The 16,393-nt window shown below is 49.7% G+C and overlaps 2 protein-coding genes and 1 pseudogene across 3 annotated transcripts in view; all 3 read right to left on the reverse strand.

Moving 5' to 3' along the window:
• The window catches only part of AVIL (advillin), an 18,059-nt gene extending 8,399 nt beyond the window's left edge, over positions 1-9,660 (reverse strand). Inside the window, exons 1-13 of one of the 2 annotated variants that reach the window (XM_025044705.1) lie at positions 9,649-9,660; positions 7,324-7,406; positions 5,815-5,889; positions 4,927-5,123; positions 3,397-3,505; positions 3,194-3,304; positions 2,690-2,892; positions 2,146-2,224; positions 1,924-2,022; positions 1,103-1,256; positions 904-1,004; positions 279-416; positions 18-176 (exon numbers count right to left, since the gene is read on the reverse strand). In XM_025044705.1, the coding sequence (XP_024900473.1) occupies positions 18-176; positions 279-416; positions 904-1,004; positions 1,103-1,256; positions 1,924-2,022; positions 2,146-2,224; positions 2,690-2,892; positions 3,194-3,304; positions 3,397-3,505; positions 4,927-5,123; positions 5,815-5,889; positions 7,324-7,389 (1,491 nt within the window). In that variant the 5' untranslated portion in view covers positions 7,390-7,406; positions 9,649-9,660. Of the gene's footprint in view, positions 1-17; positions 177-278; positions 417-903; positions 1,005-1,102; positions 1,257-1,923; positions 2,023-2,145; positions 2,225-2,689; positions 2,893-3,193; positions 3,305-3,396; positions 3,506-4,926; positions 5,124-5,814; positions 5,890-7,323; positions 8,235-9,648 lie in introns of those variants that run through there. The other variant, XM_006908976.3, reaches the window with a different exon arrangement.
• Positions 9,661-10,617: 957 nt separating this feature from the next.
• CTDSP2 (CTD small phosphatase 2) overlaps positions 10,618-16,393 on the reverse strand; it is a 23,773-nt gene continuing 17,997 nt past the window's right edge. Inside the window, exons 6-8 of the mRNA XM_006908977.3 lie at positions 14,819-14,911; positions 14,525-14,710; positions 10,618-14,344 (exon numbers count right to left, since the gene is read on the reverse strand). Coding sequence (XP_006909039.1) covers positions 14,219-14,344; positions 14,525-14,710; positions 14,819-14,911 — 405 coding nt within the window. The 3' untranslated portion in view covers positions 10,618-14,218. The remainder of the gene's footprint in view (positions 14,345-14,524; positions 14,711-14,818; positions 14,912-16,393) is intronic.
• LOC112477431 lies at positions 15,751-15,869 on the reverse strand (annotated as a pseudogene).

Raw genomic sequence — 16,393 nt, forward strand, 5'->3', positions numbered from 1 at the left:
TATCTGATGGTTCTCACCTCAAAGATAACCAGCTTTCCTTTGAAGATGGCCATGAAGTGGCGTGGCTCCTTCCCCATGATCACCCGAACCTGCACAGGGGCCCCGTCAAACTGCTGATCCACCTCCACCGCCTGGTATGCAGAGGCTGTTAGCTCGTCCTGTGAGGCATGGCGGCCCTGCAATAGTGACGGGAGGGATGAGACCCTGCTACCCCTGCCCCAGCTCAGTGGCCAGAGGAAGCATCATCTTTCAAAGCTGAGAGCCTGCTCCAGGCCTACCTGCCAGATGTACAGGATGTAATGCAGCTTCCCGTAAACCTCATATGTGTAGAGAACCAGATAGCAGTCTCCCCCATAAAAGAAGCCATACCACTGATGCTCCACGGGGACCAGCTCTAGGTTTTCAATTCTCCAGACCTGGGCACAGAGGAGACACAATTCCCCAGAGATCAGAATCCTATTTGAAGAGACAGCTGCCTGAAGGGAATGGCCATGCTTAGCAGTGAATCCCCACAGGTAAGGCGCTAATGTCTGTCTACTTGAAGTCCCCCTGTCCCTCGGTGCTGCTTTCTCAGTGGTGAGGGCTCATCGCATTTGCATAATTTGAATCTGGAGAAGAACTGGATGTCTCTGGTTAGGCGCCTCCCCACCATAGCTCAGAGAGGATTTGAATAGATCTGCCAGATAAGTAATTGACAGCTCACTGAGGTATCTGTCTTTCACTTCCTCGAAAAACTGAGGGAAAACTGCAGACTTGGACTCCAATTAGAGAATACTTCTGAGGTGCCGGAGGTGAAAAGGAAAGCAAAACAGACCCAGAATCACCTGCCTCCTCCTCTACCACAGAAGAGCCAGGAGGGCCAGTGCTGTCTGCCTGCCCTGAGATGTAAATCATTAGATTTACCTCAATTTTTCCATTGCCATCATCGACCATTCTTTCCTGGGCAGCTACCTCTGGTTTAGTATGTAGCAGAGTCACATCAAATTTATCCTGGACAACTTTAGCTGAAGAGAAGGGTTTGGGAGAAGCCAAGTTCGTGAAAAGCATCTGTGTCTGCCCGTCTAGAGTCCAAGCAGTGAGAAGACAACTAGGGCAGTCTTACCGATTTTACCAATGCTGAACGTTTTCCCCAGGCCCGTGGTCTGCTCCTTCACTGACCACTTCTGGAACAGCTGCTTAAACATGGCTGACTCAGCACCATCATTGACGGTCTCCACGTTGGTGCTGCTGGCGTAGCCCTTCATCTTGATAAAATTCTGCAGACACCCCCATCCCCAAAAGGCAGGTCAATTGAGGAATGTACTGGGTTCTTTGCTTGGCTGGCGATTCACCCCTTTGAAGCCAGTTGGTAGGATTGCTCTCTTCTGGGAGTCAGGGTTGAATTCTAACTTATTCTGTCTAGGAATCAAGTTACCTTCCTCAAGGAAAGGGTTGAGCAGAACATTTTGGCATCTCTTTATTGATTATTACTATTTTTTTTTTATGTGTGCACAAGATCCTCTGTACTCTGCTCTTTCAGTACTCATGTACTCTACTGACTGTATCACATTCATTTGCCCATTTATTGCTTTGTAAGTGCATTCTGATTGGTTCATCTGCCTGAGTCTGCACGATATCATAAGCTCCTTGAGGACAGGGCCATTAACCTTGATAAGTGATATCCATCCCCTTCAGTAATAACAGCCACCTTTTATTGAGCCGGTGTACTGTTCTGAGTGCTTTACAAATGTTATTTAATCCTTACAACAACCCCAGGAGATGGTATCAAACCTGGATTTGAATCCCAATTTGTCTGTCTGACTTGGAAGTCCATGTTTATAACTGTGATGTTACATGCTCACGTGCCTGGTATGGCTTTCTGAGCACACCTGAAGTGTTTTGGACAGAATTTTTTGGACAGTATTGTACATCTGTAGCTCCTACCAGGGCCTTAGACATGGCCATCTGTTTCTCAACCTTTGTGGCTCCTCTTCCTTTCCACACATAGATCTTGGTCCCACTTTGGTCCAGGATGTAGCAGTCCTGAAGCAATCAGGGATAAAAGTGGTTACTGCTGCTCAAGACCATGGTAAGGCCTTTCCCCAGGGTCTGCCCCCGAAGCCAGGCCTGGCCACCTTAAGCCACGCCTACCCACATTCTACTTACATCGTGGTTCAGCAAGTCCTGGACCAGAGGCCTTGTTGCTACCTCTGTGACCGCCAGCTGCCCGGCTGAGTCTGAGACACTGGAGAAGGGGAGTGGTTAGTTTGTGCCTTCTCTCCTACAAAGCATCTTGTTGTCATTTGATATTTTCCTGGCTTTGTTTTAGTATGGAGTTTCTGAGTAGAATTTGACTTCTTATGATAGATGTAGCTTGAATGCAGACGGGATGCTGAGGACTCTGTTCTCTAGAGGAGATTTTGTGACTCTCTCTCCAAACGTTATCCTGTCCACATTCCTGGGACAGGCATGTATAGACCCGAGTAAAGGAATGGTCTTTTAGAGACCAAGAAGAGTTGTTGACAACAGATGGCAGCTGCCTCCCTGAGTGGGGATCACCAAGATCCTTCTAAGAACCGCTTTTGAAAAAGACTAAAAGCCAGATGCCAGCACCCAAAACAAGGAGCCAAGCAGGAGTGCTTAGTTTTCTAGGGGATACCTTCCCTCCACCCGCCCCAACCTCAACCAGCCACCAGGTTTAACTACTCACTGATACAACATGATATTTGATTTCTGCTGCTGATCCATGATCTCATCGGGGACAGCAGGCTTGATAATGGAGCGTCGGCCGAGGGTGTCCTGAAGGACCTTCATCAGTGCCAAGCTTGCTGCCTCCTTGTCTCCCTCGATCACTCCTATTTCAGCACGGCCCCCTCGCTCTCTGTCCCGAATATCCTTTGCCAGAAGCATAGCCTGTCAAAGAAGCCCATGGAAGCACTCAGCTCCTCTGGGCCCCCTTTCTGCCTGATGGCTTTGGGAGGAGCAGCCTGGACCCCAGACACAGTCATTCTGATGCTGAGGAGCTCAGGGGTGAGTCACAGAGTCATGTACTTGGCCTCTTTCTAAAAGAGATTCTGCTCCAAGGTAGGGGTCCGGCTTGAATCTCAGAGAAGAGCCAGTGAGGAAGGAAGAAGAAAAAAGCACCTGATTGAGCCAAGTCCCATGACCAGGCCCGAGGGAGAGAAGTGAGTGACAAGAATGGGAAGAGCCGTACCTTTAGGCGCTCCGCACTGTTGCTCTCTGGCCCATTCCATTGGATGATGACCTTCCCAAGGTCCAGCAAGAAGACATCTCCTCGGTTAAAACTGTCCCAGCTCATTTCCACCTGCAGATGAGAGGTAGACATTGTTCAGGAGGAATTCTTAGGTACCAAGTAGAGAGGCCTTGGGCCCAGGACAGACAATGGGCAGGACTTACCTCAGTGGCCCTGATGTTTCTCTTTCCTTTCACATGTAATAACCTCTTCACATCATAGGTGTTGGTCTCCACATGCTTCATCCCAGAGGCCACACCCCCCTTCTTGTAGCTGAGGGAACATCCATTCAGTTATTTATTGAGCACTTGCTATGTGTTGGGTATGGGGGAGACAGTGGTGAATTACACAGATGCAATCTCTGCCCATATGGGTGACGACAGTAAATAAGGTAAATCCAGATGGTGGTAACCGCTGCCACAGAAGTAGACATAGCGATAGACTTTCCGACAGAGTGGTCAGGGCAGCTTTCTCAGAAGAGACATTCAGCTGAGACATTAAGAGGCATAGGAACTAACACCCAGAGAACTAGTGCTCCAAACAGAGGGAACATGAGTGATAAAGACTCCACGGTGCTGAAAGAGCTTGTTTTGTTCTAGAAACTGCGTGAATCAGTGTGTGACGGGGAGAGGGGCACAAGTCAGGCAGTAGCAGGAGCGTGAATGACATCGTGGCCTTCAGACTCACCCACTGCAGGAATCAGTTCTCCCACCCCTTTGCACTCACCCCAACCTAGCCTGCATCCCAGGCAGCCTGCACAGGAAGGGCATGCAGAGAGCCACCCTGAAGCAAAGGGGCAGGTCCTCAGTCAGTGGAGACTGTTGATCTGCACGAAGCTGGCTTTGGACCAGCCTCAGAATTCTTGAGCTCTTTGGAATTTCTTTTTGTTTTCAATCTTGAGTGCAAAGTTTTGAGTTAATGAGACTCCTCAGTTCGTGGAACAGTATCATTGGCCTTTATCAGACCCCTCTCTTGTTTTAAGTATTTATATTCCCTTTTATCTGCATACTCCACTCCCAGTCTCCTCCCAGCCATAGGTCACCATTCTAAGAGTTTACATCTATCTTTTTATTTTCATTCTGGTAACACGTGTCCTGTTGTTTTGCATGCATATATATTTTTTTAAACAGAAATTGGCATTCTGTTACATACCTCAATGCTGTTTCTTACTGTGTTCACTGAGCATCATGTTTTTAAGCTCTGTCTGCCTATTAGGTGTGTATCTAATTCGTTGTTTCCAGCTGCTGCATCATACTCTTTGGTGTCATGGAGTATTTTTCCTGTCCAGTCTCCCAGTGACGGGTATTCTACATTGACTGCAGCTTCCCTCCACCCCTAATGATACTTCTGCGAACATTCTGGTTCATGTGCCCTTATGGAACTGGAGAATTCCTTTGAGTTATACACTTAGAAGTGGGTTTTGCCTCAGTGGCAGCAGATTATTCTCCGGAGTGCTGTACCAGTCCTCCCTCCCACCAGCAGGGCACAAGGGCTCTCATTTCCCCACAGCCTCCCCAACACCTGGCACCACCCAGCTCTCTAATTTGCGCTACTCTGGTAGGCACAGATGATAGCTTTGTTTTGATTTGCATTTCTCTGATTACTTTCTTCATATATTTATTGCCCTTTTGGGTTTTCTCTGAGATAAACTGCCACTTATGTCTTTGCTCTATATGTCTTGTGTAAGGACTCACATGATGCCCTGCTTGAAGTAGCCGCGAAAGGTGTCAGACTCATGGTACTGGACCTCTCGGTGCTGCACAGGGCTACCCCCCAGGTAGTCATCCAGCTGTGTAGTGTAGATGGCTGCGCAGCTCTGCTCATCCTGGGAGGAGTCCTTCCCGATCCAGAAGTGGATGTCCTGGGACAGGAGACTGCCCACTCTCCGTGTCTGGGATGTAGCCAGAGAAGTCAGGTCAGGGGTCGGCTTACCTCCCGTTTGCTGCTGGCCTTTCTGGCGTGGGAAGAATGCAGCGTACAGTGGCTTATGTCTTGCCCTTGGCAGGCTCTGAGCCTCTCCCTGTGCAAACCTGCTGTGCGGCTCAAGGTCTGGCAGCCCTGATTCCTCCCCACATTTGGGCAAAGTTGATAGCTTATTGTTCTCAAAATAAATGGAGACCAAAAGGGACCTTTTCTGAGTTGGAGTGCAGACTTACCTTGCTGCTCCTCTGCTCCGCTGCACTGACACAGCTGGCACAATGTTGATCTGTGTGTCTGTGTGGCTCTGTCGGCACCGTTTACGTGGAATAGTTTCCACAACCAAAATGAGTACTTTGAGGCCAGATATGGCCTGTATTTATCTGGTGTTCCTCAATACCACTTTAATCTGGTGTCTGGGCCCCTGGGGGGAGAAGTGCTGCGTGTGCACTACTCACTCAGGTTTAGACTGATGGCCCCACCCCCACCCTCTGATGCAATATGTAAAAACCTGGCCTAAGAATGGCCTTTGATAGTCAAACTGGAGGCCTGTTCTGTATAATGCAAGATAGATACCAGGAACCTGAGTAGCATCATCAGCAGATCTTTCAGTAGAGCCTGGCTCTCAGGGGAGAAGCTTGTGGGAATGGGAGGATGGCGCTCACCGAGAGGATGATGTAGCAGTCACCCTCATAGAAGTTGCCATGGGCATTCAGGGGCACCAGAGCCAGCTCCATTTTCTGGAAGGACAAAGGGTATGTATAGGCTGTATTCCCTCCTCCCCCTTGCTGCTCCCCAGCCTCCCTCTACTCTGCATTATTTGGCACAGGCTGCAAGGAAGAGGTAGGGGAGATGTCCCCACTGGTCTTATAGGGTGTGGCTGTGAATTGCGGGATGGCCACCCTGTCTTCTGAGCTTGGCTTGCATGGCCCCAGCTGAACCTGGGTGCCTGCCCTCACCCCACCCTCCTCTCTACTGCCAGCCTGTCTGTCCTGTCCTGCTGCACTGTGAGGAGTCTTGAGAGCCACCTCCCTTGCAGGAAAAAGAGTTCGATATAGGCTATCAAGTAAAACCTCTTCTGAGCAGCTGCACCAGTGCCTCCAACACCGTTCCCCAACTCTGACCGCTCAGTGCTGGCCAAGGACTGAAAGAACAGAAGGCTGGGATTCTGTGGGACTATGCGGGGTGTGGTGGTGAGTGCCAGCAGTGTGCAGGGCTCCAAGCCCAGTGTCCCATATTTGGAGTATGGATGGGGGCCCTTATCTGTCACATGCGTGTCTGGCTTATCCTGGGAGGGCTATTAATATGGCTTCAGATGTGGATTTTCATCACGTCCTCCAAGTGAGGTAAACTTGCAGTCATACTTTGTATGTATTCTATGTAAAATGTATGTGTTAAACATCTAATAGTACCTATTGGTTTTTAAATCAACTAGGGGCCTTAAACCAGTGGAAGTGACCTGGGCCTCTCATAAGCTCTAAGCCACTTGTTAGAGGCTGTGACTTCCCCTTCCTAATGCAGGATGGTGGAATACGGCATCACCTCTGGGTTTTATGCAGCAGGCACTCATTGGGCTCAGAGGAGGGGTGTGGGGGTAAGGAGCAGGTCCTCACATGGGGTAGGTAGGGCTGCCCAGGCTAGGGCCATTCCAAGCTACAGACTGCTGGAGCTCAAGGTCAGCCAGAGGGTCTCAAGCCCAGGTGGGAGAAGGAATGAGCTGTGCCCCAATCTGTGTAGTGCCTTCAAACCTCCCCTCTACTTTGCAGGAGCCAGAGCACCCTGTGGAAGACAGGTTCCATTTTTTCTGACAGAAGTAGCCAGGTGTATCAGTCTCCAGGGTGCACCCCGGCCCCACCCATCTCTTTAGGGCATTTACTAGAAGTGCAGACTCACTGAGCAGATGGCTGGATAAAGGGCAAGCCTGTTTTTGCTTGGAACCCTGTTCTCTAAGGCTAAGAACATTTCCTTCACCTGGCACCCACCTGCTTTGAGCACCCAGGAGGGGTCAAGGGTAGGAAAATGTGCACTTTGATGCTGCCTCTCACTGTTGCCAAACCACAGGCAGCAGACAGGATTGCTGGAGGGGTGTCATCTAGCAGACCTGGGTGGCCAGAGTCCACCCCCAGATTCAGGGTGAGGAGGAAGGTGTGTGGTGTGCCTCCAACCCCACTCACCTCTATTCTCCAGGTGATGATCCCAGGGTCATTGCCCACAGCCCTGAAGGCGCTGCTCAGAGACATGGCTCGTCTTCTAGGGACTGAAACATCACAGAGCAAGCAGGGAGATGATGCCTCTCCCAGCAGGCATCCATCCAGCTTTCCTCCTAAGTCACTTCCCAATTTCTTGTCAGCCATCCTGCCATGGCCTTCTGGTGCATCCCTGTGCTATTTCACAGTCATGGGGGGAATGACCTGTCCAAGTTCGCATCATTAGCCTGGCTGGTCTGGGGATCTCCACCTGGAAGTTCTGCCTCTCACTTGCCACTTCTCTCATTAAGAGTTCTGGTAACAGCCACGATTATTTACTGAAGGGGTGATAAATATGTTAAGCCCTGTGTTGGTAATTTGTTATCTCATTTAATTCTAAGCTGAGCATATTTTATCTTACATTGTAGGAAAACTGAGATTCAGAGAGGTTACATTATTTGCCCAGAATCACATAGTAGAATGAAATCCATAACTGATTTTAAAACCTGTGCTTTTAGTCACTTTGATATATTGTAATCCTTCCTAAGCTTACCTAAATTCAGCGGTACCTGGGGAGAAAAGCTTATGTCAGAATAAATATTTCTAAACTGGGACACTTTCCCTCACTCGCACCCCTTCCAAATCTTCTCAGGTCCTCTCCACAGTCAACTCTTTGACCTTCTCTTTGGGCTTTTACATTCCAGGCTTTTCCGCTGAAGTAAACTATTCTAAAACTCAGCCCATCTGTCCTGCTTTTGTTTTATGACTAATATATTCCTTGTACCTCACAGAAGAAAAGGGAAAGTAAAATGGCAGGGCTGTGCCTGGGACGAAGAGTGCAGGTGCCAACAGGGGAAGGTGGGCATGGCCTGATCTGCCAGTGGACAGATGCTCTCCTTGCCCCGCCCACCCAGGCCCCCCACCCATACCCCATTCACACCCCGACCCTGCTTCCCCAGACCCTCCCACACACACTAAGGGGCCTGTGTTTGGCCTTAAGTGTTGCTGTGTCTGGCCTTTGTTGGGGAGAGGAAGTGGTAAAGAGAAGTCTGTGTGGATCTCTATTTGAGGCATTATCTATTGACTGTTATCAAGCACCTACACACATCCATGGTCGCACAGGGGCTTTATATAATTAAAATGCCTACCTGATTCTTGCTCTCAAGGAGCTTGCAATCTGATAATACATATGACTGATGAATGCTCCCAAGAGGCAAAGGAAAAAGACAGGCTTGATGGATCTACATGGGATGAAAGCCCACCCAGAGAGGACTGCGTGGAGCTTTGCTGTTTGGAAGCATATTGTGCTCGTTAAGAGGCACAAGTCTGGCCATTCTTTCCTTGAGCCTTGGTGGATGAAGCCAGGTTTAGAGAATATGCGCCATTATCTAGTATGGACCTTGGCAAAAACATAAAAACAAACTCCCTTTGTCTACTGCTAAGGCAGGACTAAAGCAGAGCAGTGATGCGGAGCAGCCAGTGTTTGAGGATTGAATTTGATAACTTGCGCCGCCCCACCCTGTGCTGCTCAGAGCTGCCAGGAAATATTTGTTAAGGTTTTCTTCAGACCCTTGATTTTAGTCATTAAAGGTAAATGCTGTGACCCAACTAGGGGAAGGGGACAAGGGCCAATGAATTCATTCCTTGAAGATAAAGAAGTGCCAACCTGGTAAAAACCAAACCGTCATTAATTAGGACTGTGTCTCAGAGGCCAAAAGCAGTCCCATTTCTCAGCAGGGACTGAGCAATCGGGAAGGAGGTCATTGGGCCAGGGTCCCCCAAATGCATGAGAAGACATGCTCAAAGAAAAGACTTCCTGGCACACTGGAACACCCAGAAAAATGTCAATTCCATCGGTGACATCAAATTCCCCCCAAACTCTGTCGCTTCCTTCTTCAAGTCCCTATTAATTGAGCACCCTTTGAGATCACTGCAGAAACCCCAGGGGCAGGGTGCAGTTTTGATACAAGTTAAAAGTCAGTGGCCCTTAATTCTGAGACATCTGTATGAATGGACCTCAGAGGAAGTTGGTTTTAACTTCTGCCTTGCCCCATATGATCTTTCTTAGATAGGTGAAAGGGGTCTTTTCCATCTTTCCCAGTGTTTAAAATGTGCCCTATCTGTTCAGTGGCCTATGAAAAGGGCCTAGACTTGGCAACAGGAAGTTTGCAAAACTGATCACAAAGCTCTGGTTCAACCCTTTAAAAGCCTCATGCAAGAAGACAAAGCCAGGGAAATCTCAATCTCCTCCTTTCTTTCCTGTTCAGTAAGATGGCTTTACTGATGTGTACCCATAAACCAAAGAGACCTTACCTTGCCTTCTCTCTCACCGTCTTCCCAGTTTGCTGGTGAGTAAGCAGCAGTATTGAAGAACCACCCCAAAGCAGGAGGATCCAGGTCCTGCTGCCTGAGCTTAGCAATGGCTGCACAGACACACTGGGTTATATTTGCTTGAGTTTGCATCCTAACCACATTTTCCTAGTCCTGGCCAATCACAGCCAACCTAGCCTTGGGCTTGACTTATTCAAACCAGACGGAAAGCTTGATCTCTGTCCCTATTCAAAGCAGCAAAAACAAGAGCAGACTTTTAAAGGCTTCTTTTAACTCTAGCTCCACGCCCTGATCTAATTGATTTTTAAAAAGTGCACAGCCCATCAATAATGCAGGAAAGAGGCTGGGAGGATATGAAATTTGCCATATTGTAGATATAGATGCATTATGCTGATGACAGGAGGCAGGGGCCGGAGCTGCCTGTCCAGTGCCTGGCATGTCCAGGCTGGTGAGCGCCTCCCTGAGAAGCTTCTGGGCATTTCTTGGAGAAGTCTAGGAGAGGGGCCAAGAGTGTGTTATTACATCATCCTATTTTGCTCCTTGGGGTCATACATCGGTCCAATCAATATTTGAGTGCCTACCATGTGCCAGGAACAATGCTGGGCTCCCAGTTTCATGGATCCTGATTTGAGAACATCTGTAAGGGGCACAGAAGAATGAAGACTCCAAGTCCCCTGGAGCTGCTGGTTCATCCCCAGGAGTCAATAGGACACCAAGCATATGCTTATTAAGCACCTGGATGGCAACGGAGTTGGTTCCATTGGGGGCCAGGAAGAGCTAATGTAGCTTACAGAGACGTCCTGTATCTGTAACCCTGAGCAGAAGCCCAGTGCTGCGTCTGCAGCTGGTCTCCTCAACATGGTACTCCAGCTTCGTCCTGACAGGAGTTGCAAAGGGAGAAGGGTGTGCCCAGTAGGCACCGAATGAACAGCAGGGTCAGGAGGCAGCTCATTCCTGGATGGATTTTTTAAACCCGCTTTTATTAATTAATTGTAAGTAATACAAATATTCCAAAAATATAAACAGACACTTAATGGCGTCCTACATTTCAAGTTTTTGAATACAACAAATTTATCAAACCATGAATCTGTAAGCAAGGTAGTCAGAATCCCACAGCCCAGTCACAGTGGGAAGCAGATTCCCCACCCTCCAAATGGCATCTTGAAGGGGAAAAGTGGCAAGACATGGAACATGTCAAACTTGGGATAACTATAAGCAAAGAAGCTCATGGGGCCCCAAGAGGAGGGGTAGGCCCGACAGCATTAAAGGAATGGGGCAGTAGGCCAGACCCTCTGCCTTCCACCCCTTGCTTGAATGCAAATATTTACCAGCATTAAAAAAAAAGTAAAAACTAAAACCTCATTTTACAAAACGTGACTGAGGGACAACAGTGGTAAAATAACCAACTGAAGACCTAAGGGGGAAATAGGTTTACCTTTCTCAGGTACTTGGCCTGGCTGGGACACAGAATGCAGGACAGCCTTACAATGGGGCCGCCCTACTGAAAGAAGCCTCAGCAACAGGGTAGGTGTAGCAAAACAGAATAGCATCCATTTCCCAGGGAATGAATGCCTTTAGATTCCCCATGCTTTTTAGCACAAAGAAGCTTCTGGGCCACTGTTAACAGAGGTGAGTTTATACACTTACAAAATGGTCAAAATCTTTGGGAGGCAGGAGAGAACTAAATAGAAGATCCCAGGTTAACCGAAGGCAAATTTACCCAACCTCTCTATAATAAGGGACCCATGGGCCTACAGAGTGTCCCCTCTACAATGTGCAGAGTGGAAACTCTTACCTGACCCTTTCCAAACTGGTCCTGTGTCCAAAGCTCCCCCTATGAGAGGGACACGAACATCAGGCTTTTGATTTAGAAGCCTAATCAGAGAGACACACTGTGTCCCTGAACAGGCACCTTAAAGAACTGAACCTGGCAGGTGGACAGATTCCTGGCATGGCTTGAATTGGTGCTGACTAGGCACAGTGGCCCATTGCCTCCTGAAGACCAGCCTCAAACGGGAAGGGCTGGTGGGAAGCCCTTGGACAGATCCTGGGGTGATTTGGCTCCCTCCCTGTTCCAAAAGTGAGTCTGGCCTAATTCCTCTCAGGAGCAATCAGAACGTACCCTTACACAGTATGAAACTGGACACCAGGCAGCACATAAGGCTCGCTCTGGTCCGCACGGATGGACCCTGTTAAGATTTGGCCTCGTTGCTTCTCCAGCGAAGAGGGAATGGCATTTCTGTTGAGGAACTGCAGGTGGGCAGGGCAGGGTTCTGACAGAATAGAGGCATATAGAGCAGGGGCTTCATGCAGAAGCGGCAGGGACACTCCTAACTAGCTATCCTGGGCTCTGGTCATGAGTCACACTTGGACAAGCCTGATAGGAAAGGGGCTGGCACAGGCTCTTCCTTCACCTGGAGGAACATGGGAGACCCAAAGGAGGGCAGAAAGAATCCTAAAAACCGGATCAACTTAGAGCCTCTTATTGCTTAGTCAGAAAAGCTTGGCTAGGCCCAGATGGCAGAAGACTTGATCCAAGGGCTAACCCTTAGGGTGGGCTTTTGGAGAGAGGACGCACCCACAATATTAGGATGGAGGCCTAGGCCAGAGCCTTATGAGTCAGAAACTCCCATTTCCTTCAAGGGACATCGCTCCTGGCTAGCACCAGATCCCACTTCCCCCACTGCAGCAGGACCCCATGGACACCGGGAATGAGGCTGGAGGAAATGACCACATGGACTTTGGGGGCTTTCTTCCACGTCTGTGACACCAAAGGAGACTAGGCCTTACAACCTTGTCAAAGCAGGGAGATGGCACGACAATGCAGGCAGCCAGCTACCACTCAGACCACCGAGCTGCTACTCCATCACCCAGCTTTCTTGAAACTGGTTAGTTCCTCAGGCTGGACCTAGTGTGTGGAAACTGAAAAGGCTAATGGGGATGAGACCTGAGTGGGAGGTGTCCTCATACCTGAAGTGATGTACAAATGCTTTGTGACATCTGCCTCCAGGGAAACCAGAGATGGGGGATAGGAACTCCCTCCCATCCCAGAGAGAAGGAGGGAAGAGAGGAGAGAACCCCACCCAGTCCAGGGGGAGGTCACAATTAAGGCAGTGATGCTGAGCATAAGAGGGGTCCTCTTGCGCTCTTAATTATAGCAGCACTTCTTTTGTTTTCCGTCCTGGGGAAACTTCCATTTTGTGACTAATTTTTAAAGCATTCACTATTTTGAAACTTTGAAAGCAAGAGACACACAAAGCACAGGTGTGTGAAGGGCTCATCACACCTTTTACCAGAGGTGGACTGCATGTGCGTTAGCCTGGCAAGGTAATGATGAGAACACCCACTCCACTCCCCCTCAGAACAAGGAGGAATGCCTCTGAGGCCCAGGAGAGAAAAAGCGACCACCAGGAGGGATGAAGATGGAGCAGAGCAGCTCTGCACAGGCCAGGCCCTGGGGAAAGAAACAAGGGGAAAGACCCCTGCCAAAGAACAGGAGGGGCAGACGGGGTGCACACCCTTCCTGGACTTTGGAACAAAAAAAGTACTTGCACCAGCACCAGCAGCGGATCCCTGAAGAGCAGACTTATGGACAGTCCCAAGCTCAGCTGATCTACATATAAGCGAAGGGGACACATTCATGCTTTTGGGATTTTCCTCTTTTCTGCACCCCCAGTGCCTCCCACATTCACCTTAAGCCCAGGACTGCAGTTCTGTCAGAAACAAAACAGGTCCAACACTCCATGTTTAGAAAGAGAATTTTAAAACAGAGTCGAAAGAACAGAAATCGGTTTTCTGCCCTCTGCCATGGCAGGGAGAAGACCTCCTTCCCTATGTGTTCAAGACTATGGCTAGGTGGCGAGGAAGGTAGGCCCGAGCCTTGGGGAGACACAGAAAGGGCCCATGCCTGGCACTCGGCTGGAGGCAAGTGCAGCCCTTGGGCTGCAGGACTTGATGGCCACTGGAACTACCAGTTCTAGAAACAAGCTTTCATCTTCTAGACATGTCGTCTACCTGCAGCAGCTGGCTGGAGAAAGTTTTCAGAAAAGAGGGTGCCCAGAGCACCGGAAGGCAGCCTCTGACCCTTCCCTTCTCCTTGGCACAAGGCTTACAACACTGGGAAAGGCCAAGAGTTTGGCAACGGAACTCTGAATAGTCTTCATCCCTATAGAGCTCAGTGGCTCTCCGGATGACTGGAGAAGAAACGGACTAACTTGGGCAGAGTTATCTTTCATTTCAGCTTCCTCCCCAATGTGAAACTTATATCCTGGAGCCACAGTTCAAGGCCACACACACACACACACACACACTCCCCTCTCCCATCTTCCCATCTCAGGAACCCAACTCAGGGAGCAGGCAGCTCCAGGTATCAATGGTCTGACATTTGCCCACTCGGCATCTAACCTGTCCTAAAGCTCTTCCCCATCACTTCTATTTCCAGGCCCCATTTGGTGAGATGCTCCAGCTTCTGCTCTGTCTGTCAGGCTGATCATAAAGGCACAATGTAGGAAAGTCCCCTGTTGGGATGGCCGTTGCTTGGAAGCAGGGAAGACTAAGGGGCCCGCAGCTGCCCAAGGCTGGTGTAGACATCCTCTGCTCCGCTCAGCTCCTCAAAGATTGGGATCAGGTTCAGCAACTCGGTGTCTGCCATGTCATCAAACCAAGACTGCACAGGCACCTGGGGCAGGGAAAAGGCGGCATAAATATCCTGTCAATTCTTCCTTCCCTTGCTCCAGAGCCCGAGGCTGGCTGGGTCCACCTGGGGAGGTGTGCTCCTCTGATTCCCCTGCCCACTCCCTCTCCCCCTGTGGCAGGGACTCTCCCAGTCCCCCAGTGTGGGCACATCTGAACCACTCACTGCGTTCTCTGGATGGAAGATATAAGAAGCCGGTGAGTTGTCCAGGATGAGGGTTTTCCTCAGGTCCCTTCCCAAGCGGCTGAGGTCCTTGACATAGCAGCCCTGGTGGAACACACAGGACTCACGGAACAGGCGCGCCCGGAACACCCCACACCTGTCCAGCAGATCCGTCACAGGATCGGCATACTGGGAGAAGAGAAGACACTTTTGTTTGGATGCAGTCCTAGTTCCCCAGTGGCATCCTGGGGACCTGCAAGGAGCACCCCTATAGCTGCCCCACCTGCTCCCAGGTACCTTGGCCAGGCTGGCAGTGAAGAGAACACATTCAAACAGTTCCCCCATTCGTCTCAGGAACTCATCCACATAAGGCCTCTTGAGCACATACACCTGATAAAAAGCAGAGAGGCTTGTTGGAACCATTCCTGCGAGGGTGAAGCATCGCAGCACTGGTCATGACCAACACTTACACGAAAAGCAGCAAGTAGTTGCAGACCTTCCTTTGTCCACACTCCTATACCTCAGGCTCTGGGACCACTTGGCTGGAAGCCTTCTGCCTCACAGGCCTGTGCACTAGTAGCACTTCCTCAAAAGGCTTCTGCTGGCTCAGTGGTCCCAGCCTTGACCCAGCTCAGGAAGGAAACATGCACCTATGTCCCGGGAGCCAACAGTTTCCGGCGGCGAACCATCAGCTGCCTCCAGAAACAAGTAATCAAGAATAGGCCTCACAGATGGAAACAGCCTATCCTGGATTACTTGAATCCAGCCACAGCCTCTGTGGAAGCTTCCTGTCCTTGGCTCTGGCAGGATAGTGTGTCCAGGTCACCATCAGGCGAGGTCGCAGATACTTCCTGAAACTCACGCCCTCAGCTTCTCTGAAATGCACCAGGGAGAAGTGACTTTTCCCCATGAACACAGACTAGACACTCTGCTGTGTCTTACTCTAGCGCCTCCACCAATTTTGTTTGCTCCTGACGAGACACCTCTAACACGCGTGTCTACCTTTCATTATTTTGCAAATTTTGGATTAAAAAGTTCACTGGCTACATGTCCCTCTGGTCTGCAGTCTCTCGCTTCCATGCCTCTGGGCTTTCCCTCTCACCCAGCCTACACTGGCAGTAGCAGAACCATTCTTTCTTCTTCTTTTTTTTTAGGTGAAGAAACCCTTGGTTGACCTCACAGATTGCAAGGACCTTGTCAGCTTACAATCCCTTATTTTTTATTGTTTACGCCTACAGCACCTGATATTCCCAGCTGGTCTCCCATCCAAGTACTAAGAAGGCCCGACCCTGCATAGCTTCCAAGATCAGACAGGATCGGGCTTGTTCAGGGTGGCATGGCCGTAGACACTAGTAGAACCATTCTTTCAAAGCTCCTTTTATCCATGTCACTCTCTGCTCAAGGAGCATGTGCCTGCCATGACTCCTGGAGGTGGCCCGAACTAGCCACCAACTCCCTCTTAGCTCTGCAGCAAGAACCCACTGCTCCAGGTAGCCATATCTTGGCTCTCTATCGTTTGCCATTTCTTCAACCTTCGAGTCTTTCCCGTTCCTGGCTTTTCATCAGGCTTGGCATCCCCTTATCATTCTTTACTGAAAACTTGCCTTCTGCAGGTAGCCCCCCTCATTTTATTTTCATCCCCTTTTTGTCATTCATGCTCCTCCTTAACTAGGAGTTCAGTTTATATTTGCCTGTTTGAATCCATGTGTTCGTCTTTTCCCTGTGGGTTCTGTACATCTCTACGTCTTCAACTAGATAGTAGAGGCCCAGCAGTTTAAGGGCCAAAGTGGCTCTGAGTAGGGGCTGGCATTGGGCCTGGCAGAGAACCTAAGTTGAGATGGGGGTGGTGCTGGTAAAGAAAGCCTCTGATGG

Source organism: Pteropus alecto, unplaced genomic scaffold (assembly GCF_000325575.1).
Source record: "Pteropus alecto unplaced genomic scaffold, ASM32557v1 scaffold433, whole genome shotgun sequence".
Classification (NCBI taxonomy): domain Eukaryota; kingdom Metazoa; phylum Chordata; class Mammalia; order Chiroptera; family Pteropodidae; genus Pteropus; species Pteropus alecto.